The following is a 27,028-nucleotide window of genomic DNA, read 5'->3' as shown; positions in this document are numbered from 1 at the left end:
AATAATAATAATAATAATGATGATGATACTCTGCAGAGCTGAGTAAAATGATCGAGTTTAGTTTGTGATGAGCTGGGGGATAGACGTGACGCGACGTGTAGAAGCTGCGGATGGAGCGATCGTGATAGCACTTTGAGAGATTGGAAAGGCCTGGGTCACATGAGATTGCGATGGGTAATTTATCGAACCGGCACACCTTATCGCGGCAAGCTACAACGATAACATGCGGACGCCCCCAGATCACTCGATAACTAACTCTCGTTATCCCCCACATCATCGTCACACTAATCAATCGCTCTTCACTATCATATACATGTCATATAAATATATGTATGTATCGTATGTCGATGCTTGTTATCCTCATCCACAAACAAAAATAATCGTCAAGAAGTCTGATATAAACATTTCATTATCTTTTAAAATATATGATAATTATTTTTAGTGAAATAGATTTGCTTATCATTAATAATGAATTATAAATATTTTTAGATGATGAAAAAAAATTTAAATGGAGTCATGTGTAGAACAATAAAAATATTTTTACAATCCCTTAAAACTTGTAGATGAATTTCTGTGTATACTGAAGAGCCACCCGAAAACTGGTTCGCGCATCAGACCGTCAGATTGCGAAGATAGTAAAGTTTTATATGCGCGTTCGCTGAGTAGTATCGTCGTGTTTGTTCTCTTTTTCTATCTCACTCTCGTTTACCTTTTCTACCTTGTGCAAAACCGTATCGGTTCGACCCATCGCATCACCACACCGGATGGCTTTCCTCTTGGATTCTTTCCGTTCCACGTGACTTTTTTCGATGTGTACCCATGTCCAATCGTATTTAATTCACACACATATCTCCCTCGTGATATTTAAGTATGGCCTTTTTTTTTTAATATTAAAATCTAGCCTTGATAAATCAATATATTTTTTATGTTCCACTGAAATATATTAAGTCGTGTTCATTTAGGTTTTTTATAAATTTAAATCTTAAAGTAATCTCTTGAGAGCTTTATCAGTTTTTTTTTTTTATGTTTAAATTAACGAAATCATTTTTTAAAATACATAATCGATGACTTTATCGTTAAAAGTTTTTTTTCCGTCGTAAACATAAATTTTTTTTGTTTAATCATTAAATTTATTTAAATGAATAACAACATTCACTTATAATAATAATCAATTAATGGGAAAAACACACAAATTAAAAAAGTATATATATTTTTCTTTGTAAATATTTTCAAGTGCATTTATATCGACGTATAATTTAATTCTTAATTGTAAATTTTTTGATATCGATTTAATTGATAAGACAAATATTCGATATCTTATTTGTAATTACCTTAAAATGATATATTAATTAAGATAAATTCCGATGCTCCGCAAGATAAAGTGTCACAAAAAACAAAATTTTTTTCATTGTTTCATATTTTATAGTGACAATGATTTGAGAATGTAATTAAACATGAAAAAAGCGACGTTTTAAATTTGAATAGTTTTTTATATATTTTTTATTTAAAATTAGTAGTTATATATAAATTAAAAAAATTTTGCAAAGACCATAATTTTTTTAAAATGCTAAATATTTACATAAAAATTAAAAACATCTCGGGTCAAAAAAATAACTTGATTTTGGAGTAATTTTAAAAATTTTAAATGAAGCGAGTTTTGAAGACAAAAGCAAGTCAAGGTTAAGTTCTTATTTTAATTAATGAAAAATATATTTTAAGATATGAAAATTCATTTGGTTTTGACACGAAGAAAAATGTTGGCTCGAAACCTACCAATCTTTTTATTATGCTGTCGACCAAACTTGAAACAGGAAGGGAAGCATCCAAAAAATTATTGTTCATACGAAAAATTATTATGCTGTATCACAACACTTACTACGCGCGAGAAACTTATCGACAAGCTTTTATAACAATTACTTTCATACATTATAATAGTTGTGATGCAGCATAATAATTCTTCGTATGAGCATACTAATTTTTTGGATGCTTCACTTCCTGTTTCAAGTTTGGTCAACAGCATAATAAAAAAATTGGTAGGTTTCGAGCCAACATTTTTCTTCGTGGACTTGCTTTTGACTAACTTGTCTTACTTTGTACTCTCTAAAAATGAATCAATGAAATTCACTGCGGTTTAGTAAATCTGCACTGGGAACCTGCTATAAGTATACCACTGGTTGAATTGGCGGTATACTTATAGCTGTAAAAATAATGACTATCCACTGATTTAACTGGGTGTCTTCTCAGGAAGGCAGGGGAAGAAACCACGTCCCCTCTTGACCAACTATGGTAGGCTGACCAATACATGAAATTGATATTATGGGCAAATCCATCCAAGCCGGCTAAGGAAAACCGAAGCTATAGGATTTGATGGGCACGGACTCGTAGTAGCTGTTGGTTCGGCACCCACACGCAAAAGATCTCTGATCCTTATAACATCCGCGTTATAACATCTGCTAATATTGAGCTCGTTCAATGTTTCGCTGTATAATACTATAGTAGAAAAGAAAGGATTTCGCAGCGCGAGTTTGCCCAAAAGAGTGAGGTATCGGCCTCTCCGGTCAGTGGAGGTGGACTTAGGTCCCGTTACAATAATTAATTATCTACTGATTTGCAGTGAATTTCACTAATTCATTTTTAGAGAGTACAGATTTACGCCAACTAAGTCAAATTAAAGACACGTTGTCTTGAAATTGACTTAAATTTAAGTCATTTGAGTCAATTCTAAGTCAACGTGACTTTAATTTGACTTAGAAATTCAAGTTCAAAAAGCCATATTAAAGTTAAAAAATGTAAGTGTAGCCAAAATCAAGTTAACTAAGTCGCAAGCAAGACAAATAAATCAAAAAAGTCAAAATCAGGTTATCTTTTTGAACCGGGATGACACATCAAAATTTATAATAACGTATATTTAAATTAATTTTCGTTGATGAGTAAATATTTACTGTTAATTATCAATAAATATTCAATTTATAGTTGATGAAATATAAGTTATGAAATCAGAATTTGAAATTTTTATATTTATTTTTAGAAAAACCATTATCTAGAATAATAATTTTTTATTCCACTAAGAATCACTTGTTTCGTTGATTTATTTATTAAATCGATTTGATTTTACTGCTGTTATAAATTTGTAAGAAAAGATGAGGCAAAATGAGACACCTTACTTTTTTTTTTACTAAAAACTTTAAATTAGCCGCATTGTCCGGGCAGATTAATTAGCCTCATCCTTTTTTACAAACCGTAACAAATTGTCAGCATTTCTGAACAAAAAACATTTTTTTTTTTTATCTTAATAAATAGTATCTCATTTTTCCCCGCTGTCTTGCCCTACTTTCCCATACCTAAAAGTAATACTATTCATCTAGTTTTTGTAATAATTTATGGTAGCAATTTTGAATCTACAAAAATTAGCAAACTCCTTATATATTTTATTTCATTTTTATAAATAAATATACGAATATATCTGATGTAAAACTAATTCTAACACTATCGATATAAATTTAACAAATATCAAGTCATAAATTGATATATAAATTTGTTTTTTCGAATAAATCGTACATACAATTTACAAAATAATCGATTGTCTGGTGTGACATTTATAGTCTAGAAATTCATGAGAGACATGTCGCGTTACACACTGGCACACCTGTTGCCCACGTCACTGGACCGGCGTCACGACTCTTGTCAAATAAATATATTATTATTTACATAAAAAAAAAAACAAATGTTACATTAAATAAATATATATAATAATTAGCTCAATTAAAATAATAGCTCCGTACTTAAAAATAATGACATTTAAAATATATAATAAAATAATAATTGTATTTACTCACGTCGAGTGGAGTGATCACCAATCAACAAAAACTCTTTCACTCTTTATCAAATATTTTCTCTCTTATTACTCTGAGCTCCATGAGAGGCTGGAGGCTGTATGCGTTGCGATCTCATATCTCTCGTTACACTTATGCAACGGAGATTTATTGGTCGTGATTATGCGCGAATGGAAGTAAAGAGGGAATAGAGTAGAGACAGAAGAAGAAGAGGAGGTGAATGAGGTAAAGGAGGTATTACTCGCCCTCGGCATTGAGAATGCCAAGTAAACCATCCTTAAGATATGGAATTGTACCTTTCCTCATCTCGATTAACTTTCCATAATTTTATCTTTATATTTATCAAAATATTTTATATTTTTTTTATTTTAAATATAATAAATATACAAATAAATAAATAAACAAGATTAAATTGATTTGGATAAAATTTGATTGATTATTTTTTTTTTTTTCATCAGCAATATCTCGTATTTCTAGTTCTATACATTTTCATTTATCAGCATGCAATCATTTAATGCCAGATTGATAATTATGAAATATTATTAATAATGATAATAATAACCATAATTATATTTATAAACAATAATAATAAAAAGGAAATGAGGAAAGCGACTGTTTAAACCGGCTGGAAATTCATTTCTTTAATTAATTTTTTTTATTTCCCTCTTCTCTCTCTTTTTCGTTTATTCATAACTTGATCGGCAACAATGTTTGCTATATATATTTATATTTATTTAGATATTTATATGTATAAATACGAGTATATATATATGCTTAGCATCACGTTTGTTATCTCGATTATTTATGTCTATAGCACAGTCTCTAATAGTGTCGTTGCGTTATACATTAATTCGTCGCCTCCTACAGTAGATTAATTCACTTAATAAAATAAATTCTCCTTTATTATTATCGATAAATCATGAGCGATTTATCGAGATTTCTATATAACGAGCTACATATATTTTCACTTTATCTTCTTTTATTTTTTACTATTTTACAATAATGTTCATCACTAAATATATATATTTATATACAACCAAATAGTTCCTTTGAAATATTTTTCCAAAAATTAATTATGTAAAATAATGACATTTATTTTATTAAAATAATTTTTTTAAAGACAAGTGAAAGGAAAGGAAATGTCCGGGACCTTGCACTACGTCCGTTGAATAATGTAAGGGTCTTGAAGGTATATCAGCATAAACCACAAGCAACCACGACAGACCGCTCATATTATACTTGGCGCACTCGCGAAAGATCGCCAAAAGATTACACTCAAGCCCTCTTCATTTCTCTTTCCCCTCACTCCCCATTTTTATTTATATATATATTTTTTTTTATTTTCATACCCGTCTCCTGACAATAAGATCGTGATCCTTATTCGTCCGTCGATATTTTACTCGACGTATGTATTTAAAAAAATATACACGGAAAAAATGATACTCAAAATTTTAATAGTTTGTAGTTTATTTTTGACTTAAAATTAGTATATTCGTATACTAATTTCAAACCGGGATCATTATATATTACAAAATGGCTATTATTTATATTCAAATTTGATACATGTAGAAGAGCAAAATTTGTAATTTCGTATATTTAGATTAATATGAAAAAGAATCGATAAATTGGTATCTAGTTATTTATTACTATTCAAATAAACATAGAAAAATTTAAAAAATTTACCACTTATGCGATTTATGTATATAATAAATTAATTTATAATAACGAATAAATAACATTTTATATTAATTATTAGTCAATGGGATAGAATTTATAAAATAAGAGTTAAAAGTTTTCGGTATTTTTATGAGCAAAAAATCAGTATCTAGTATACTAATTTTTCATTTTATTATTTACCACTTATTCGATTTATGTATATTGTAAATTAATTTATAATGATGAATAAATGATATTTTAAGCTAATAATTGATCAGTGATATCGAATTTATAAAATAAAGGTTAGTAACTTTTGCAATTTTTCGGCTGGAAAAATCAGTATCTAAGATAGCAATTCTTAATTTGACCAATCATTACTTTTTAATAGATGTATGCCATAAATTAATTAATTTTCACTAATAAGTCACGTATTTATACCTAAAAGTAATAATATTTACTTACGTTTTGAAATAATTGATAGTAGTTTTTAGGAATCTACAAAAATTAGTAAACTACTTTGCATTAAGTACACAATAGTACTAATTATTGATAACAGATTCCACTTTTTACTATTATTTATTAATTTTTAATATTCTGTTTTTTTCCGTGTAAAAAAGGCGGGTAATATTTAAATAAACAGTAAAACTTTTATGTTATGTATTTTATAAAATATGATTGACACTTTTAAAATTCATTGTAATCTCTGAGTGAGAGCCTGTTATGTTATAAAAGATAATTATAAAAGAATTGAATATGGAGTTGTCCACAGAGTTGGGAGAGTTGTTTTGTAGGGATTGAAAGAGGTAGGAAAATGCCCCGTCGTTGCGACGCCATTGCAATGAGATAAAACAGTGATAGGGAGATCAATGAATGCGATAGCCAAAGTTATTACCGGATAGAGAGAGTGAGATAGAAACGGTGTCAGACAAGGAACACATTTATTATTGAGAGAATGAGTGTAAGAGAGAAGGAGAGTGAGAAAGAGAATGTGTGAGGGAGAGGAAGAATATTGGAGTGGGACTCGTTCGCTCGGACCGTCCGATAAGCAGAAACAGTTATCAAGAAATGGAAATGACTGATAAGCACCAGCACTACGCTGTGTGTTTTTAATAACGCATTAAGTCACTGCTCCTTCTCTCTCTATCTCAAGCTTAATTTTTTTTATTTTTTTTTTTAACTCATAGAATTAGTGTCTATTTTTTTATTTCATTCTTTCGTATAACTCATTCTTATACTTGGGAATACCGATAATAATAAAAATAAAAATTTTGTTTTTTTATCATACGTCCATTTGTGAATTATAATTGTACCCCGTTATCTGTTGATTATTTTTAAAAATTATCTTATATATATATTTTGTAATTTTTGTTTCTGTAATATGAGTTCCATTAGCGACACATCAAACAACTGAACAATATTCGAGAATAACCTATTTATTTATATAAATATATATGTACAAAGTTGAATACTAAAGCATGTACACTGGACTAAAGTAATCAGATGTTATCAGTAAACTCAGCGATTGGTCACAGATCGTTTATCTCCCACCGGATAAACGTATTACCGTATCCCATTGTCTGTAACATTCCACACTTGTACACATTAAAAAATTACAACAATTAATATATATTTATCCAAAAAAATAAAAAACAAAGAATTTTTATTTTTAAAATTATATCAACCTATAAAGATAAACACATGAACTATTATTTATCAACAGAATTTAATGTCACAAAATTGACATTGATAGATAAGATTAAACGAGAAAGTCGTCTCTGCGTGCATATATATATGTATATATATGTATATATATATGCGTGGGTGGTTGTATAGAGTATGGACTGGAGAATTTTCCCGGTAGTGCAGGTCCACGCATGTAAATAGGAAGAGAAAGAGGCAAAGAGATACATCGTTTGCTATCTTATGACATTGAAGAGTCCGATCCCTACACACTATATATATATGTATATGTGGGTACTTATGTATATATAAGTGTGATGTAAAACGAGACCACTAGTGAACAACGTGCGCAACCTGTCGGCCATCAGAGAAAGATACTAAAAGTGTAAGCGTAACTTTGTGCCGTTTTGACGTCTCAGATAACCCACTTCACTTAACTTCTTGTCTTGTCTCTTCCTCTTTCATTATTCTTCAAGCTAAACTTGTACATTCGTCATCGCATTACACCACCGAGTTATTAGTAAGGTGCAAATAATATTCATATTTGTATGAGGGGTCATCTTGTAACTATTTGTCAATTAAACGACAATCATTAAATGAACTGTCAAAAATTTGTGGATCGAACGCGGATTAAATGCGGAGCGGATGACTGTTTATTTATTTAATCCCCTCGGGGTAAAATTTACTCCGAAGGAAAGTTGATTTTAATATTAAAACTCCGAATCGGAGTGAATGCTGATTTGAATAAAATTCAAATCATTCAGATGAAAAAACAAACCCCTTATTTACTCCGATTTTTTCTGAAACTCCGGTACTCCAAGTGACGGAGTGAATTCGGAGCGGATTACTGCTTATTTATTTAATCCCCTGCTAGTGGAATTCATTCAAAACGGGAGTTCATTTTAATATTGAAACTACGGCCCGGAGTAAAATTCACTCCTAAAAGAAATTTATTTTAATATTGACTCCGAATTAGAGTGAATTCGGATTGAAATACCCAAATAGCCACTTAAGCTTGAAATTGACAGTAATTTGACAACTAAAATTACCGAAATTTGCCGACAACTTGACAGCAAAAGTTGGAAATAAAAATTTGCAGTTAAAAAAACCTTAATAAAAGTTTCCTTGAATTTTTCGTCAACTTCGGGCTTTGTCGTTTTTGACAACAATTTGTATACAAGTTTTGAAGTGAATTTGCATTATAATTCGGGTAGTAAATTTACGTCAAATTGTATAGAAATTGTACAAGATGGATACAAATTGTCGTCAAAAGCGGAAAAGTCCGAAATTGACGGACATTTGGCGAAAAATTCAAGGAAAATTTTGTCAAGTAAACTCTTGCTAAGCAAACTGTGCTATTGGGAGAAAATCCAGATCACTCTGAAACTGCCCGAGTGACGGAGTGAATTCGGATTTAAATAAAATCGTGATCACTCCGAATTCACTCCCGATTTTTCACAGTGTATCAACAACTAGTGATAAAATTGAAGATAAACATTCGAGGTTTATAATTTTATTTGTCAATTACCTTAGGCTATTGGTAATTATTTAACAGTTTAAGGAATGGAGCAAAAGTAAAGTTAGCGATGTTGACTGCCGTTTGTTTTGCGACAGCTATGAATTATTCATGCACCACCACTACATTTCCTCATACTGCTCGAACGTTTCTTCTAAGAACGTAGCAGGACACAGGAAAGTACAGATAACTATCTCCTTTCTCGCTCTCTCCTTTTTTAAATCTCACTCTCTTTTTCGTAACTTTTTTTATTTTTCCTCTTACATTATTCTTCTACATTCGCGTTCGATGTCTGTACTGACGTCTGATCTGTGAGTCACTTGGTATTCGTCGCAGATCATAAGAGTGTCAGTGCTGACAATGATTACAATTGCTTGATATACACAATAATGCGTCATGCTGTCTGGAAAAGTTATTTGCACTGGCTATCATCGAACAATAATAATCATTTTCTGTGAATAATCTATCGTTAAGATTTTTTTTTTTTCATTATTATTATTTTTATTTAATTTTATCTTTCGCATGTGATAAAAATAATTAATTTTATTTATATATGCAAGACAATGCTTGATAATTCTTACACAATTTGTTGTATTAAAGATAATAAACAAAACAAAAAATAATAACAATAATATGGAAATAAAAAAAAAAAAAAAAAAAACTAAATAAATAAAACGAAATAACATTCTCTGTCTGACCAAGCAAAAATAATCTTCAACAAGAATCTAATAATCTCACCCGACGATCTGGGTTCCTGCTTAACTATCTCACAGAAAATCTTTTCTACACCCTCGACCTTCTACTCTTCTCCTACTACTCATTCTCTCGCTATGTATATGCTTACGTTCCAGTTTATATACTTAGATCTGTGAGTGATAGTCTCATATTTATTTCCGTAAAAAATAAAAATATTAAATTATTAAATAAATAAATAAAATAAAAGGACGATTATTAAAATCTTAAGCTCTACTGCCCAAGTATTTTAATTTAAAAATAGTACGGAATGGAAAAATTTTGAAAAAAAAATAATCTTCATTTCGTTTACTCAGACTTATTTTTTTCTTGAATCGTTTGTATTTTAGTTTCGTTCTCCTGGTGAATATAAATCGTACGTCCGACGTCTGGGCGCGATATCCATCGGCCAGTGGAGTGGGATGAAAAGAGAGATAGAGCGAGAGAGAGGGAGATAGAGGTAAAGGGGAGCCTTGAGAGTTGCGGCGCCACTGGACGAAGATAAGGGAGCGTTATCGGACTGCGCGGCTGCCCTTATCAGCGATCGTTCTCCGCTTGCTTCCTCTCCGCTTACTCCTCTCTTCTCTTGTTTCTCTCTCTTTCTTTCCCTCTATAGATATATACACATACATATACATATACATATACATATATCTTTATATATATATATATATATATATATATATATATATATAACTGTTCCTCCGCACTCCTCTGCTGGCATACCCTCGCCTCGCGGCCTGATGCTATCGTCTAACTAGCTCCAGCTACTGATTCTATCTCATGTTCATACCCACCCAACAGGGACGGATCCCGCGCAGCCTATCGGGACTCTAACTTTTAGAATTTATATTAACAATAACGATTTCAATCACTCATTCACAATCCCATTTAAATATTTTAATTTAAAAACTAAAAAATAAAGAAAAAAACATTACACTTTTTTTTCCGATCTCAATTGATGATTGAGAAATTAACACGTGATGTTGAGATGCAGTTGCGAATGAAGTTATTAAGGCTTGAGAACGGATAAGGAAATAAAAAAAGTAAAATAAAAAAAGGAATGGAGAGAAAGACATTGTGAAGAGCTGATGGAAAAGAGTAAGCAGTGAGTACGTCAGTAAAGCGACGCCACGATCTAATTTAAATGGAGCCTGTGGTCTGGGTTTAAGCAGAGCAGTCAAGTCTTATTGGGGTTCTTGGGTGTGTGCGGTGAGGAAGGAAGCCAAGGCAAATAATGTTATGCTTTAGTAAGGCGTACGAGCAAGAAGGAGTACTCTAGAGTAATGTAAAATAAACCGAGAGATGCTGCAACGATCGTGGAACCAGGCGCCGTGGAAATTAACATATCTGACCGATAGCACTCTCTGATGTTATACTACACTACACTACTATACATTAAACTATATACTGATGAAGATGTGAATATAAATGTAGCAATAATGCCACCACCGACGACGGTAGAGTAATGCATAAGTCTATAATTTGTTAGTTAATGCTTGCTTCAAGTACACGTACTTGAATATTATTCGTAGTTCGTTTGATCTGTACTGAATGTACGTACTATATACTCTATTTAAAGTATATAATAATAATAATAATCATCATAATCATCATAATCTATAAATGGTTTCATCTACCACAAGAATCAGTACATATATGTATTTGTATGTATTTGTATATATTGTTGAGTATACAGTAGTAGGAATAATCAAGAATCCTGAGGATTTGGTAGAGTGTACGATGAGAATACTCTCTGTAGGCGGTGAGGAGAGGGTGGAGAGAAATCCGGCTGTGTAGGTGTGCTATCTCACGAGATAAGGAGGGAAAAACACTCATTTTTATACCGTCAAAATGTGTTATCTCACCGCGCGGCTTGTCCCTCTCCTGTTCCCTCGTCTCTTCTTTTCCTCCTACCACCTCCAGCACCTTCTCATCCTTCTCCTGATTCTCCAGTACCGCTGCCACCCCCTGACAGCGAAGCGCACCCCTTAGGGGCAGAATTAACTCACTAGCAGATATCCAACGGTCGCTACTACCATGGCTTCGTACATCCTAGTCAGCCATTTTCTGTCCTCTTTCTTCGTCATTCCTCTTGTGTGTGTCTTTTGTATTTTTTTTATACTAAACTACCCTTGAATAATATCCTTCATCTTCATTTATTTTGACTACTACATATTTGTTTTAGTTATTACTTCACGTTCTTTTATTTTTTTTTTCACTGTAAAAAATCGGGAGTCAATTCGGAGTGATTACGGATTTTATTTGAATCCGAATTCACTCCGTCACTCGGAGTTTTTAAAAAAAATCACTCCGCATATAGAGTAAATAGGGAGTTTCTCTTTTCAGTGGAGTGATTTCGGAGTGGTCTGGATTTTATTTAAACCCGCATTCACTCCCTTTCGGAGTAAATTCCACTCCGCCCATACAAAGTCGCCGAGCTTTGAAATTTTTCCATAGATCGGCCAATGCCTGGTTTGCAATGATTGGCCAATAAATGGCTAACTATACTGGCCCGTGCATGGTGAATCATTGGCAGCCGTCTTTTTGCTTATAAAAATGGCGCACAATTAACAGCCGTTCGTTGGCCAACGGTTTGATCGAGTGCTCTTGATACCAAGCTTTGGCCGATGATTAATTGTCACGATTGGCCAATGCTTGTGACTGCCATGCTTGGCATACCGTTATCAACCGATATTTAGCCGATCTTCGGCCAATGCTTGAAAATTGGCAGCCATTCACGACCCAGTAATGGGCCTTTTTTTTTTTTGTATGGGCGAAGAGATTAAATAAATAAACAGTCATCTATTCCGCATTCACTCCGAAAATTTTTTATAGTATACTCTTATTTGTGAAAAAAATGATTTTTAAATAATTATTATGTATATAATAAGTACTTCAGTTGCATTGCTGTATGTTTTAGAAAGAAAAAAAAAAAAACTTATTAAGAGTTTTTCGTTAATCTCTAATTAACATTTTTCACAGAAAACTTTAATTCAAAAAAAAAATTACAATGCTTTAAAGTTTAAGCGTTTTTGTTAAATTAATCTAGAAAGGTTAGACAGAGGGTGATATCCGTAACGTAATTCGCATCTGCAACTTAGCTTATTTCTTTCCATCTTAACCGACAAATTTGTCATCCCTAAGTTTTAAAGTATTTAAAAAGTTTGAGGTCTTCAAGTCCCCGGAGGCAAGTCTTTAATTTTTTTTTCTTTTGCGTCTTTTAAACAGACGTCAGTCTTGAAATTTTTTTCTTCATAACCCGAGGGTGATGTGAGGAAATATTATCCTAGTACTAAAATGACATTTCTCAAGTATAGATCTTTAGATAAATTGATGGGAAAAATATCTATAAATATACGTAGCAACAGTAGTCCAAAAATAATAGTTATAAAATATATATGTATATTTATATTTATAGTGAACGTGAATGTGAGTTTCTATGATTGGTTTGATTGGTTATAAATATTAAAATGATTGCATGTTGTCTATCGATCAATTGAATGATCAGTGGAATAGAGTACAGTTTGATACATATGTTGATTTCAGTAGTGTTAAATTTTCTATAACTCGTTTTGTACAAGTCTCATGTTGATTTGTGAAATCAGAGCGAGGTTGAAATAACACGACACGATTTAACTTTCACTGCAAACGAAATAAATGAATTTTTATTTATTTATGATTCATGTTTTTACACTCCGTGAAAAAAGGATGAATATTTTAGATAGAAATTTATCTATATACCTCTACAACATATAATACATCTACAGATAACATAAATATAAATATAAATATATTTAGCACCAAACCTACCGATGAATCGTGAAATCGATATAACTGTGAATCATAATTTAAAGTCAAAATAAAAAAAACAAATTTGTTTTTTTTTCTTGTTTCATCCACTGGTGAGATCGGTTGTTCGCGCGTGCTCTCCTGCAGCTGTATCTTTCGATCTCGTGCAAATCTACCTCTCGTTTTCTTTAGGCAGAATGAAGGAGTCGAGTGGTTTGGACCATGAAGCTCTCTGGATATCGAGATTAATCGATCCTCCTCCCAAGTTTCTCGATCACGATGCAAAGGAAAAAGAATCGTTAAAATAAAAGCACAAAATATATGTCTGTATATATATATATATTACATTATTCACAAGAAAAAATAACGAGACATTTGATATTGTCAAATTTAAATTTAAATTAGCTTTTATTGACTACAGTTTTTTTTTTTTGCTAATATTAAAATGCAATTAACTAAATAATTTTATTATTGTAAGTAACGAATCATAAATTAATTAATTACGCAAATTAAAATATTTACAAAAAAGGAATTAATTAATTCTTTTTAATAAAAATTTGATGGCCAAATATGACAATGGAAAGTTTGTGAACATTTGAATGTTTTTTCTTTTCATCTATTCTTTTATTCATAAAATGTAAAATTCTCACATTAATTGTATTGCATCAGACAATATAGTTTTGCTATAATAACAAAATTAATTTTTTTATTATATATGTGGCAAAACAGGTAGTTCTCTCTTAAAATGAATTAGTACAAAGTACTCCAATCAGTGAATATTACTGCACAAATAGTCCCAAAAGTATATCACTAATTTAATCAGTGATATACTGGGGACTGATTTGCAGTGAATATTCACTGATTTATTTAAAGAGAGCTGAGATAATAAAAAAGACGGATAAGTGAAAGAATTTGTGGTATAGTTGTAAAATAAAATTACCTAGACTGCGGAATTGTATTCAAATAATTTAATTATTATTTTTTTTTTTTTCAAACTGTCTCAAAGTTGTACAAAATTTCTGTACGAGACCTAGAGCCAAACTGTTACTATGAAATAAGTTGCGGTATGAAATTATTTCTATTATGATAAAGCTCATTCTATAATACACGAGTCGCTATTCGTTCACAGAAAAAAGGATTTCGGGGCGCAAGAAATATTATGCATTATGAATTGGAAACAAAAATTTTCTTAGGACTAGAAAAATTTTGGAAGAATGAAACAAGTAAAAATTTTCTTGTGGCAAGTAAAAATTTTTCGCGCCAAAAAACTTTTTTTTCTGAGTAAATTAACGAAAACATATTTTAAAAATTTTACGTTGTGGCAAAATTTATTTCATGCAAATAATTATCTTTTACATTAAAAATTATAAGCTATATTTTGAATATAAATTTATTCGAACTCTCGAAAAATGAATTAGTCAAACTCATTGCGAATTAATAAATATGCACTGAAATTCAGCTATAAGTATACCACTGCTTGAAGTAGTGGTATACACGGAGAAAAATTTCAAATAAATATTCTTATGTATTTAAAAAAGCATAGCCGACATTACTTGGTGAGCCTAGTAATGATTACATTACATCGCAATGTAACCATTACTATGCAGCTAAACAATATCAAAATCAACACGTACACAGCATAGTAATAGTTACATTGCAATGTAATGTAATAATTACTAGGCTCGTGAAGTAATGTCAGCTATACTTTTAAATCACATAGGAATATTTACTTTAAACTTTTCTCCATGTCCTCATAGCTGGGAAAATAGTGACTATCCACCGATTCGCAGAGAATTTCACTAATTCACTTTTAGAGAGAAATATATATGTTACAACAAGATTTTTGTTTCAATGATCGATTTACTTTTTTCCTTTTTATTCATAAATACCTCATCCAGTTTTAGAAGAGATATAAAATGTTATATTTTTTTTATACATATTCATGATATTATTATATATCAAGAGTAACTGACTAGTTAAATGCAAACGTGCCAGTTGCATTGTCATTGACGTATAGAAGAGGCTGTTGCATATATAATACATGAAACAGATATCAGTAGCGTTCAGAGAGGGAGAGAAAAGAGTAGATGAGGAGGAAAGGGTGATGATGCCGAGTGTAGCAAATGCTTTGCAGTCTAATCTGGTTGTCTGTATACCTACGTGGCCAAGTATTAACGAGTCGAATGAAAAGGTGCCAAGTGGATGTATCGGTAATAATCGAGAGGAAGGAGAAAGAGAAAGAGGCATTTATATACTGAATAGACAGAATATACCACTAGTTGGGATGTAGATACGCCATGTTCTCGCGTTTATAACCAGAGAGTTGAGAAGTATTGCGATTCGTAACGTAACGGGGATGATGTAAAGCTTCCTTTGTCTTTTCAAAGCAATCCAGTCAATCCTCAACTTCTCATTCCCTTATTGTACATATACAATCACAACTACCCCCATTTAAACAGCCCCACCTCAAATCGGCCTCTTTAATTCAGTCTCATCACTCTACTCTCTGTCTTATTATTCTCCTCATTCCCGTTATATTACACTTTTTTTTTAATTTATATAAATATATCGCTAATATATGCCGTTAAAAATATAAAATATAAATATGATTATAAATTAACTTATTTATATACTTCATCTTAACATTACTTTAAATTGTCATATCATAAGTGCCATAAAAAGTAAAATCACAATATATTTTATTTTATTTTATTTCGTTTCAAAAATTTTTTTTTGTCCATAAGTTAATTAATCTTCAAATACTTAAAATTTCATATCAAGACTTTAATACTTACATTTATAAAAAACTAATTAAAGATTCTTTTTAATAAAAGTTAGTACTTTATTTTTCAAATTTTTTGAATTAAAATCCAACTCAATATCTTGATTAATCACATAGCACATATATATATATATATATATTCTTGTATAGTTACATTGTAGTTTTATTAAAGATTATGCCTTAATTTCTCTAATTATGTGAAAAATTGATGTTCATGTAAAATTAACAAATTTTATCAAACTTCTGTGACAACTATCCTCGAAAATCGAAAAAATTTTTAACAATCTAAATATATATAGAATATAGGGAAAGGGGGAAGGACAAAACAGGGTACCCCCAAAACTTTATAAACAAAATTTTTTTTTTAAATGCTTTTCAAACATTCCAATAGTATATTCTCCGACAAGGGATGAAACAAGACGAATTCAAACTAGGGTGAAGTTGGCTGCCATAACCCCCAGTCTGGAATCGTGTTTTATCCTGAGTCACACACTAGATTTTTCATGATTACCTGAATCGAAAATTCAAGATTCAGTGTCAACAGCCAGTAAGAAACAAGTTAATTTCAAGCCGATGATAAGGAGAACTGTTAGAGAATGAGAAGTATGTGATTTACAGTCACTTATTAAATAGTAAATAAGACAAAAATATTATTTTCACTCATTTTTTATTAATTTTATTTGGTTAATTAAAACTGTCACTTAAAAAATGAAATGAGTAAACTGAAGTGACAAGTAAACAAATGAGAGTAATAAGGCTGCAAATGAACATTAAATTTAACTGACACCGGGCAGAAACAATTGTGTTTCTTTCAAGGGAAGAAACACGCATGTTTCTGCCCGCTGTATGAAGGTATTTTTGAATTACGAACTCGCTAGCAGTTGTTTGCATCATCAGCTTGAAATTAGCTTGTTTCGACGGGTTGTAGAGACACTGAAACTTCAAGTTTAGATGCTGGTATCATGAAAAATCACTTTTGTAAATATATTTGAGCATTATTTTGAATTTCCTTTTGTTAACCTTTTTCAAAAATCGAGTGTCGGTCGAAAAATGTTAATGACTTTTGTTTTATGATAAAAGCTATTAAAAATTCTTTTTCTTCATTTGTATCCAATAATTAATTAAAATTTAATTTTTTTCATGTAAATTACTTACAAAGAAATTTTAATTAATCAAATTTACTTCATAATCTAGAAATTTTTTTTCACCTTTTTAGGGGGTAACTCATTTTACCCGCAAAAACGAATTTTTTTTTTTAACGGCAACTGAAAATTTTTTCTATTTACTTTAAATATTATTAAAAAAATAAAAAAAAACTTTAGCGTGTTTGAGTCCTCGAAAACTCAGTATTTCCTTAAGTCCCCCCCCCCATATATTTTCCCGATATAGAAGGAATTTAAATAATTGTTTTATTTTATTCTAATTACATATTTATAAAGTTACTAGAAGGGTTACTTTATAAAAGATGTAGTTAGTATAAGAGGGTGAATGACGAGAAAAGCACACTGGTTGACACGCTTCTAATTTCCGATAGAATTCGTGACTTGAATTTAGCTATTGCACAGCCAGTCCTGTTAGCCAGTTAGGATGATGATGAGAAAAAGTAGATGAGAGGAAGTTAAATGTATCCTTTTCGTTTACCCTCTTATTCATGGATGATTTTACGATTTATCACGTCTTTTAAGAATCCATCTTTCTTATAGATATCTATAATAAAAGAAATTTTCTATTTCCTTCTTATAAATTTTTTAAATTTGATAATAAATTTTACGATATCTGATTTGATTGTTTGAAAAAGTAAAGAATAATAATCACTGCGCAAAAGTCTTTAGATGAAAATTTCAAATTTTGATTTATTAAAATTTTTTTTAAATATTGAAATAATTAATGGGATTATTTACATCTCAATTTAAAATTGTGATATTTTTCATTAGGAATGAAAATTGAAATAATAAATTTATTTCTTTTGTTAAAAAAAAGAAAAAATAAAATAGAGTATATTTTTATTTGATTTAATACATCATAGAGTATATATCAATAACTTTAGTGATAAATGCGACGATAAGAAATCTCAACTGGTACGATGGTAAAAATGATTTTTTATTTGAAAGAGAGAAAAAGGTGGTCGGTTAGAATTTGACAGATCTTCATAAAGGCACACACAACTGCGCGAGGGTGATAAGAGAATCGCGAGTGAGCATCTCGCCTCCCTCTCGAGCTAGCATACCCCTGGTGTTGGTGTTACCCCTCTAGTAGAGCACACTAGTATATATCTATATATATATATATATATATTAGCTCTACCAACTCCAGCTCAAACTCCAACACTAGCACCAGCACCAGTACCAGTACCAACAGTAGCATCATGCTCGAGGTACTCAGTCAGTAGCAACGCTATCATTTTTCCACACGAGTGGGCGTGGGTGCGGTTCCTCGCACCTCCCGCAGCTGCCCACTGGCATCTCCTCTTCTCTACTCTCTACTCTCTTTGCCTCAATTCTCATCCTCTTTACACACCTCACTCTCCTCTTCTTTCCACGTGTCCCGAAGGGATGATATCAAGCTCCAACGCGAAATCCCATCTCAGTTGCTCTTTCCCATCAACAATAGGACAACTTTTAATAAGCCAAAGATTTACTAATTTTTAAATAAATTTCATCTACTTATATTTATGAATTTTACATAAATTTATTTTTACTTAGAACTTGTACATGAATTGGGATTATATATGTTTGAGAATCTTGTCCGGATGTTCGCGAGTCACTATCGCACGTCGAATTCATTGATTTTAACCAGTAGGAGGAAGCAAGCTAGGTGAGGGTGTAGAAGTTTTGGCGTTATCACGAGGGATGTCTGAGTGAAAATGCAGACATCGAGGAGAGACGTTATCGTACTTTCTCAACTCGCTTTCGAACGTGTTCCAAAGTCATTCTGCATGTCAATTTGGCTGTTGCACTCCCCTCTACGTCGTAAATTTTCAAAAATGCTTACTATTGTATTTTTTAGTTAAAAAAAAAAAAATAAATAACACACAGAAGATTTTCAAAAACTTTTGTAATTAAAATTTATATTTATGATTTTTAAAAAAAATTTTATTAAGGGAACCCGGTAGCCTTGAATTTGATGAGTTTTTGGAATTTTATTTTAATGAAAATAATACACAATAGTATCTAAACTTTTTAGATATATTATGTTACTAAAAAAGTATACAAAAATAATATTATTCTTTAAGAAAAAAATTTTAATTAGTTTGAAAACGGCGCGAAAGTTGCCAATTCAAAACAGCGGACCCGGGTGGTGGATCAAGTTTTGGCTCTTTCGCTTATCCGAAAACAAAAAATAAAAGAAATTTTCAAGTAGTATGAGTGTAGTTATCGCATATGAAGAAAAAAGAATAGTTCTAATTTCTATGTAGAATGGTAAGCATTACTATATTACACAGTAACGAGAATTTTTTAGCGTCTAGAGTCACGGGACAGAGTAATCCCCCCCATTCTACGTGGTAACGTTGGTTATGCTAGCATAGGAATTATTAACATTCTACATTGACGGGAGAACTATGTAAATGGACATGACTACAATGTTATCTAGCAACATTTACGATGTTTTATTTATTTTATATTTAGCAAACAAGGTTACGACAAAATAAATAACTCAAATTTCTTTAAATATAAGTAGAAATTGAATTAATCTATTGAAATAATAAAAATGCTGCTCATAATGAAATATTATTTTTTGATAAAAGATAAAGAATAATTTTAAAAATTAGAATATTTAGTAATGAACAATTTATTTACTTCGTTTGTTTACTTCGTTGTCTTATATATATTTATTAAACTGTAATGACAGCTATTCAAGCATAGAACTGAGTAATAGCATTCTACATAGCCCTGATTCCCATGCTAGCGATTTTTACCATTTTACTTGTTTCAATGTAACATAGTAATCATTACCAGAAAAATGTTAATGAATCCTGTACTACATACACTCACAAAATTAAATAATATGAATTACTATCTGGTTATGGTAAAATTTTTGACCACCAATCCGATAGTAGTGAATATTATCTAGATAGTTGTCTAAATCATTTAGATTGTAATATTCACCATATTTATAATAATTGTTACAATCCTGTATGTTAACTAGAGTTAATTATTATTACTATTCTAAATAGTTATATTTATAATCCAGATAGTAACAGTTACCATCAAAAATTATAATTGGTACCATCCTGATAGTAACTGTTACGAAATTTATTGCAAAAGTTATCATCCAATAATTATTAATGCTATTTAAAAAAAAATTATAACACTAACTAATTTTGGATTGAAAAACGTTCCAATCATTCTAGATGATTGGAATTTAAAATTTAGCATAATAAACATACTTAATTTTTTGAGTGTAGCGTTGTTTATCATTTTACAATAAATTAGTCTAGTTACTACGTAGAATGGTAATCATTACTATTCTTTTCTCTCCCTGCAGGAACTAGAATAAAAATATAAATAAAAAATTGACAAAATAGCGCGTTGTTGAAATTTACATTCCAAAGTCTGTTTTTTCATTATTTTTTGTATGTATATAAGAAGTATTCAACGTAAAAAAATTTTTTTAGCTCCTGCGATAGGCACTGGTGTACTGAATAACAGTGAAATTTGAGATGAATCCGAGTAGTTTTTTTTGCCTCGCACCGTGCGGAACAAAATCTTAATTAATTTTTTTTAAAATAATTTTTTCGATTTAATGCATTAAAACATATTTTTTCTTTATCAACTGCTCTTATAATTCGAAATGAGTAATTAGATTTTGACCGGAAATTATTCAGAAAATTATCAATTTAATTAGACTTCAATTTTTAATAGAATGGTTGTTACAAAAAAAAATAAAAATCATTTAAAATCAAATACTATTACATTTTTATAATAAACCAATTAAGTAACCCATGATCTTAAAAAAAAAATAAACAAACCAAAATTAATTAATATATTAAATCTCAAAAAATAAACAAAAGTGTAATTAGCATACGATGGTCACTAATTGGATCATTTATCATCAATATCTTAAATTAATCAGTATTTTATAGAGCTAACCCTCGGATCGAAATTTCGGAATTCCCGAAATCAATTTTTTCATCATTTAAATGTTATGCGGGAGCTAAAAAATAAATTGGCAAAGGGGTAGGAAGTCATACATATGTAAAAGTAATAAAGAAATAAAAAAAAATTAAAGGCGAGATTATAAATAGGATCCAGGTAACCGACGGTGTCACGGGACTCTGAAATATGAGAGATACGATGGACCTCCATCCCCCCGATGCATTAGCACTAATCTCTGCTCTTTAGTCCTTCCTTTATCTCAACCCGCGTTCTCTTTTTCGTCTTCTCCGTTTCTCTTCTCACACAGTATTTATAAGATAGAAGAGATAAAAAAAAAGACAAAAAAGATTTTAAAAAAAAAAAACAGATATACCTGAATGTTGTCTAGACTCACCTTCTTCTTTTCTTTCTTCATCATAACTATTTTTCATCTCTTTCCATACTCTTGACTCAACTTTTTATCCTTTATCTTATTGATCTAATCAACCAATACGTTATTTGTAAGTTGGCTATTTCCACTTTGAGTTTTGACACACGGAATCTCATTAACTGATCGACATAAAATCTAAATAAAACCGGCTTTGTAGATTCAAGAGTTCAATCGTGAGACACCTGTCTAGCTAAACAAAATTAATAAACAAATTTTTTTTATAGTTGACTTCTGTAACATTAACGATAAAAAAAAAAATTTATCATTTAAAATCTATTCCATTATATCTTTAGATATTATAATAAATAATTTAAAGTCAATATTTGTTAGATTAAATTTTTTTTCAATGTATAAAATAGACATTGATCTGAATAAAAAAAATCAAGATGAATTAGATAAACTGTCAAAATATAATATTTGAATTTTTATTTCCTCGTATATTTTTTATATTTTATTCATGGGATCAATTGACTCTTTACCATTCCCATCTCAACTCGTCACTTTGACAGGTCGTTTAAAAATTTTAGCGACGAATTGACTGTCACATTGAAGCTTTCACTATAATCCAATGTCAGTTAGAAAGCTCTGGCGAGTCATCAGGTTAAACAAATTTCATATTTTTACATTTAATTTTCTTACTATGATTTTTATTGTCATAAAAGACAAGATAATCTTTATAAAATTGCTCTTGTCCTTAAGACTTCCGGTAAACCCAAGTGTCTTGAAGACTAGTGACACCGGATATCCGAGTGCGGGCACGGATAAGACACGTGCTATATAACTCCAAGAAACACCTGGACGCTTGTCGATTACCTCTTTAAATTTCATTTTTTTTCTTTTTTACTTTTTGTTTGCATTCACAACTTTTTCAATTATCATCAATAACTTAAAATTTAAAAATCCACTTTCTTTTTTGTGTTAATCATCGATATCAATCTTATTTCTCTACTATCTTACAATTTTTTTTCTAAATCAGAGAGAGAAAATAAAAAAAAAGTGAACAAGACAGTAGGATCCTCTGAAGACACTCAAGAGAGAGTTGGACTAATGGCTTAATGGCGAATCGATGTTCAACCAATGGCCGGATGTACTTCTATTCCACGTGACAGTGGCTTGAAGATCGGCAGGAGACATAGAGATCCAAGACTCCGTAACTAACTAAAGAGTTTTAAGAAGTCTATAAGAAGCCACTGCTGCCATTAAATAAAAAGAAATAATAATAATAAGATTGAAGGCCTGAGTAACCATCAGATTTTTTTTTGCGCGCGAAAAATAAGGACAGACCGGGTTCGTCTTTATTCCAAACGATAGAGTTTATCTTATCAGGCGGAAAGACTCTCGATTGCTCAAGCCAATTCACGATGCAGCAAAAGTGCTGGTGTTGTGTGTTGCTTGTGTGGATTTAACTTGAGGTGAAGTATAAGGGGAGTAGCCATAGCACAGTGGATCCATTTATTGAGAATGCCAAGGCCACCAGAGGGAGCAGCTCAGTTTGGCCAAGTTCGTCAGCCTCTATATATATAATATGTATCACGACAACCCGACGACGATGAGATTTATCATAACATAACACTAGTATACTCATAATATTTTAAATAAAAAATTAATTGTTTTTTTTTAAATTATTAACTGCGAGTCAAAGAATTATTTAGTCTCACTGTATATGATAAAAAAAATTTAACTTTCTTCTAATTCTCGTGATACCACTGGTAATTTGTCACAGTCAAGTTTATTTTACCCAGTGAGAAAAATGAACTCGTCGCTTCTGCTTTTGGAGACTTGTTCGTGTAAAAAAAAAAAAACTTGTCTAGAAAATCCAACTATCGTAAGAAAGTGAAGAGAAAGTGTCTGTAATCTCTCTTGATAGGTCTTATTTTTTGTTTTTTTTTTAGATCCTAAAACGAAGAAAAAAAATTGAAGATTAAGATGGAGAAATAGTTCTCTTGGTACTTGCGCTCGTTATTCATTTGTATTACGTAATCTAGTTCTAGTGTCGTATACACATTTGCAGTTTCCAACCCCCTGGACAAGAGTCCATTTATTTTGTCGGTCGTTTTGATGACCTGGACCGTGCACAAGCTACCACCCTAATCGCTCGAGTTGCTCCCATGTGACGTAATCATAATTGCGAACGTTCAACTTGGATATATACATATATACATACATGTGATAAAAAAAACTATAACACACACGTTTAGTGGTGATGGTAGTGGTTCTTTTTCACCCCTTTTTGCTTACTCAGTGGTGAGATAATTGTCGTGATTAAATACACTGAGATATTTAACACAAAATTTTAACTTTTAATAATTTATCAAATTTTTTGTCTCACCTAAAATAAATATTATTTAAAATTTAAGATAAACCAACGATTAATTAGTTTTTAAAAGTTAACAAAAAAAATTAGTGATTAAAAAAAAATTTGTAAAATATTTAAAACGACTTATCATTTAGGCTAGAGGTGTATTTTATCATGAGTCTAGACTAAATGAGGTCATATTCCTGGATTTGTTCCCTTGAGAGTGGTTCTTCTCATCGAGGGACAGAGAGACTACTGTTGCACTTTCATATTATCTCTTCTCTTTTCCATCTTCTCTATCACTCAGTCTCTTCCTCACTCGAGATCTCTCTTTTAAAACCAGTAAACGTACACAGCATTCCCTTACAATGTTCTTAACCACGAGGATCTCGACGAACGAGATAACGCGGCGCCAGGGAGAGCATCTCCTCTTTGAAAACTCCAAGAGGCCAGCGGTCACCGACTCCATCAAGCTTCTCTTCAATTCAAACAAAAACTATCAACTCATAACACAATTAAGAAAAAAAAGACAATTTATTAATAAATTCAATCTACATTTTAAAAATATACAAAAGTCTTTCCCAATACCTGAAATTTCAAACCTAATTACAAAATTAATCTATAAATTACTCTGATAATAAGATAAACCATTAAGTAAAAGTATCAGTATATATACATATACATATATTTATATTTATAAAAAAGACAAAGTTTGATTTTAAAAGCATTAAATATATATATACATTAATTTTATCCTTGTCTCGTCTACTTGGTGGCGTATCGCGCGCGTGGGCCCCCGAAGCGCGGGCACGGATAGGTGGCCGCAGTTTACTATCAACTCGACCGATCTAGAACGAGGCCGATAAGCGTCCGGGTCCAAGCGAGTCCAAGCCGATAACGCCGCGACGATACAAACCCTGAACTATAACGTCAGCTCCTCCTTCTCTTCTTTTCCATCTTCTTCATCTCGTTTTTACTCCAACTTCTCCCATCCTTTACTTCTCATCCTTTTATTTCCTCTCTCGTGACTCTTATCATCCTTCGAGTTCATATAAATATACACCCTCTCAATCGCTCGCCAATTTTCGTAAACAACAAATAAATAAATAAAAATTTTTACCTGAACAAAATATTACCAAGTGCTTGACAAAATTTTTTTATCAGCATTAAAAAGCCAATTAAATAATTAGTGTCCTTATCACTTTGTAAAGCCATCAATGAATTGCAGTTTCGATTGTCTAGTGCATTGCGTTGTTTAATTTATTTTTTAGTCATTATACATTTGTTCAGTGTTTTTTAAAATTTTTTTTAATGGTTTTTGAAAGTACAGTAAAAGAATTGCGTCAAGGTCTCAACACCTTGGCCATGATTGAGGACAAGTTTTAAGTGTTTAAAGAAAATGTTTGCTTGGCTTATCAAGCTAACATTGAGACGTCCACGGACACAAGACAGACCGTGACAAAACATAAGGAAGAAAGGGAAGAAAGGAGATACTGAAAGAGAAAAAAAAACAACACCAGTGATAACACAGGTAGCAGTCGCTGGAAGTTGAGGACTGCTTTCAGTAATAGTTATTCCGGCGAGTAGAAAACATCTGGTTATTTGTGTTCTGTTCTTCTTAACAATTCAAAATATATAATAATATTTTTTAAATATTTAAACACTTGTTAAAATTAAGGACCAAAGTTTAAAAAAAAATTAAGTTAATTAAAAGTAGTGATTAATGTGCTCTGATATAAATGTGATTAGATACAAATCAATGAAATCTGGGTCTTTATTCGAATTCTTATCGTACATCGGTATATATATTTATAAAATCTACATAATTTTATTATTTTTTAAAAATTTCATTGCAAGTTAAATTTAAAAAATCATAATAATAAAGAATAAAAAAATAAGTAACAGATCACGACTTGGTGATTACTCATGGCTGCTGCGTCTTCATAACAATAGCCGGCAGTGGGCCACCCATGGGTTCCCGGTGATCAAGATTCTCTGGAGTCCAGTACGGAAGCAAACGAGAAGAGAGTCTCATCTCTCATATGACAAAGTGACGTGAATTTGTTGTTAAGAATGTGTGGATTGTATTGTTTGCATTGACAGTTTTATTTTATTTTTTTAAAAATGAGTGTTCTTCTTTTGAGACAACGGAGGACCAATCTTAGGACATTAATAAGTGAGTTATCACTTTTGAGTTTCATTTTCATTTTATTTTCCGTTTGAAAAATTTTTTTTTTTACTCACGAGTCGTTCAATTATTTTTTTCAATTACAAAGATAACAATCGATTACCGATAGATTATTTATAAACTTTTAATTTTGATGTCAAAAATATATATATGTATTTTTTTTTTGTTTTAATGCACAGAATAAAAAGATTTCTTGGCTCAATAAATATTTTGCATTATGAATTGAAGACAAAAAATATCTTGGCGCAATAAATTTTTTTTCGCCTCAAGAAAATTTTTGTTTTCACTTTGCATGAAAATAACATATATTAAAAAATATATGTTACCGATATAAATATATATGTGATGATACATGAAACCTTAAATATTGAAAAAGTAAATGTTATTTATATATGAAAACAAATAAGAATACATATATTATTCATCAATATATGAATATGGTACGACATATGTACCGTGTATTTAACTTTATATATTTTTCGATATATAGAACCATATAAGCTTCCACATATATGTAAGAATAAATAAGATCTATTTTTTTCTCTCTTCCTCGCTCTGTTATAAGATTCAACATTGTGTTCAGAATATATATATATATATATATATATATATATATATATATATATACATATATAAGTGTACTAGCTTACAAAGTTACATATATAATTAATTATATTAAAACACTATGTTATATATATGAGTTGTATATATGGCTTCCATGTAGGTACAGATATAAGAAAATATATATCGTTTTTGGCCACTTATATGGTCCCATATTTATTATACTTTTACCCATATATGGTATTTTAACGCGGGATAATTCAAAAAATTTCTTGGAGTAAGTAAAAATTTTTTGCGCCAAGAAATTTTTTTTTCCTGCGTAGAATGACGATATAATTCTTTTTGATAAATAATATTTTGTAAAAAAAGAATTAAAAATGAAATCAGTGAAAACTATTTATTACTCATATTCCCCAGCACTTTGTAACATAAAACACTATCAGAAAAAAAAATCATTCTCAGAAAT

The 27,028-nt window shown here is 30.7% G+C and overlaps 1 protein-coding gene across 2 annotated transcripts in view; it reads left to right on the top strand.

Moving 5' to 3' along the window:
* LOC130669361 (zinc finger protein ush) overlaps positions 1-27,028 on the top strand; it is a 105,936-nt gene that overhangs the window by 34,764 nt on the left and 44,144 nt on the right. Inside the window, exon 1 of one of the 2 annotated variants that reach the window (XM_057472200.1) lies at positions 25,497-25,989. The exons of the other annotated variant lie outside the window; for it this stretch is intronic. Within the exon in view, the coding sequence (XP_057328183.1) occupies positions 25,938-25,989 (52 nt within the window). The 5' untranslated portion in view covers positions 25,497-25,937. Of the gene's footprint in view, positions 1-25,496; positions 25,990-27,028 lie in introns of those variants that run through there. 2 annotated transcript variants of the gene reach the window in all.

This window comes from Microplitis mediator, chromosome 6 (genome assembly GCF_029852145.1).
Source record: "Microplitis mediator isolate UGA2020A chromosome 6, iyMicMedi2.1, whole genome shotgun sequence".
Taxonomy (NCBI): domain Eukaryota; kingdom Metazoa; phylum Arthropoda; class Insecta; order Hymenoptera; family Braconidae; genus Microplitis; species Microplitis mediator.
Note: the sequence above shows the minus strand (reverse complement) of the source record. Positions and strands in the feature narration are given on the sequence as shown.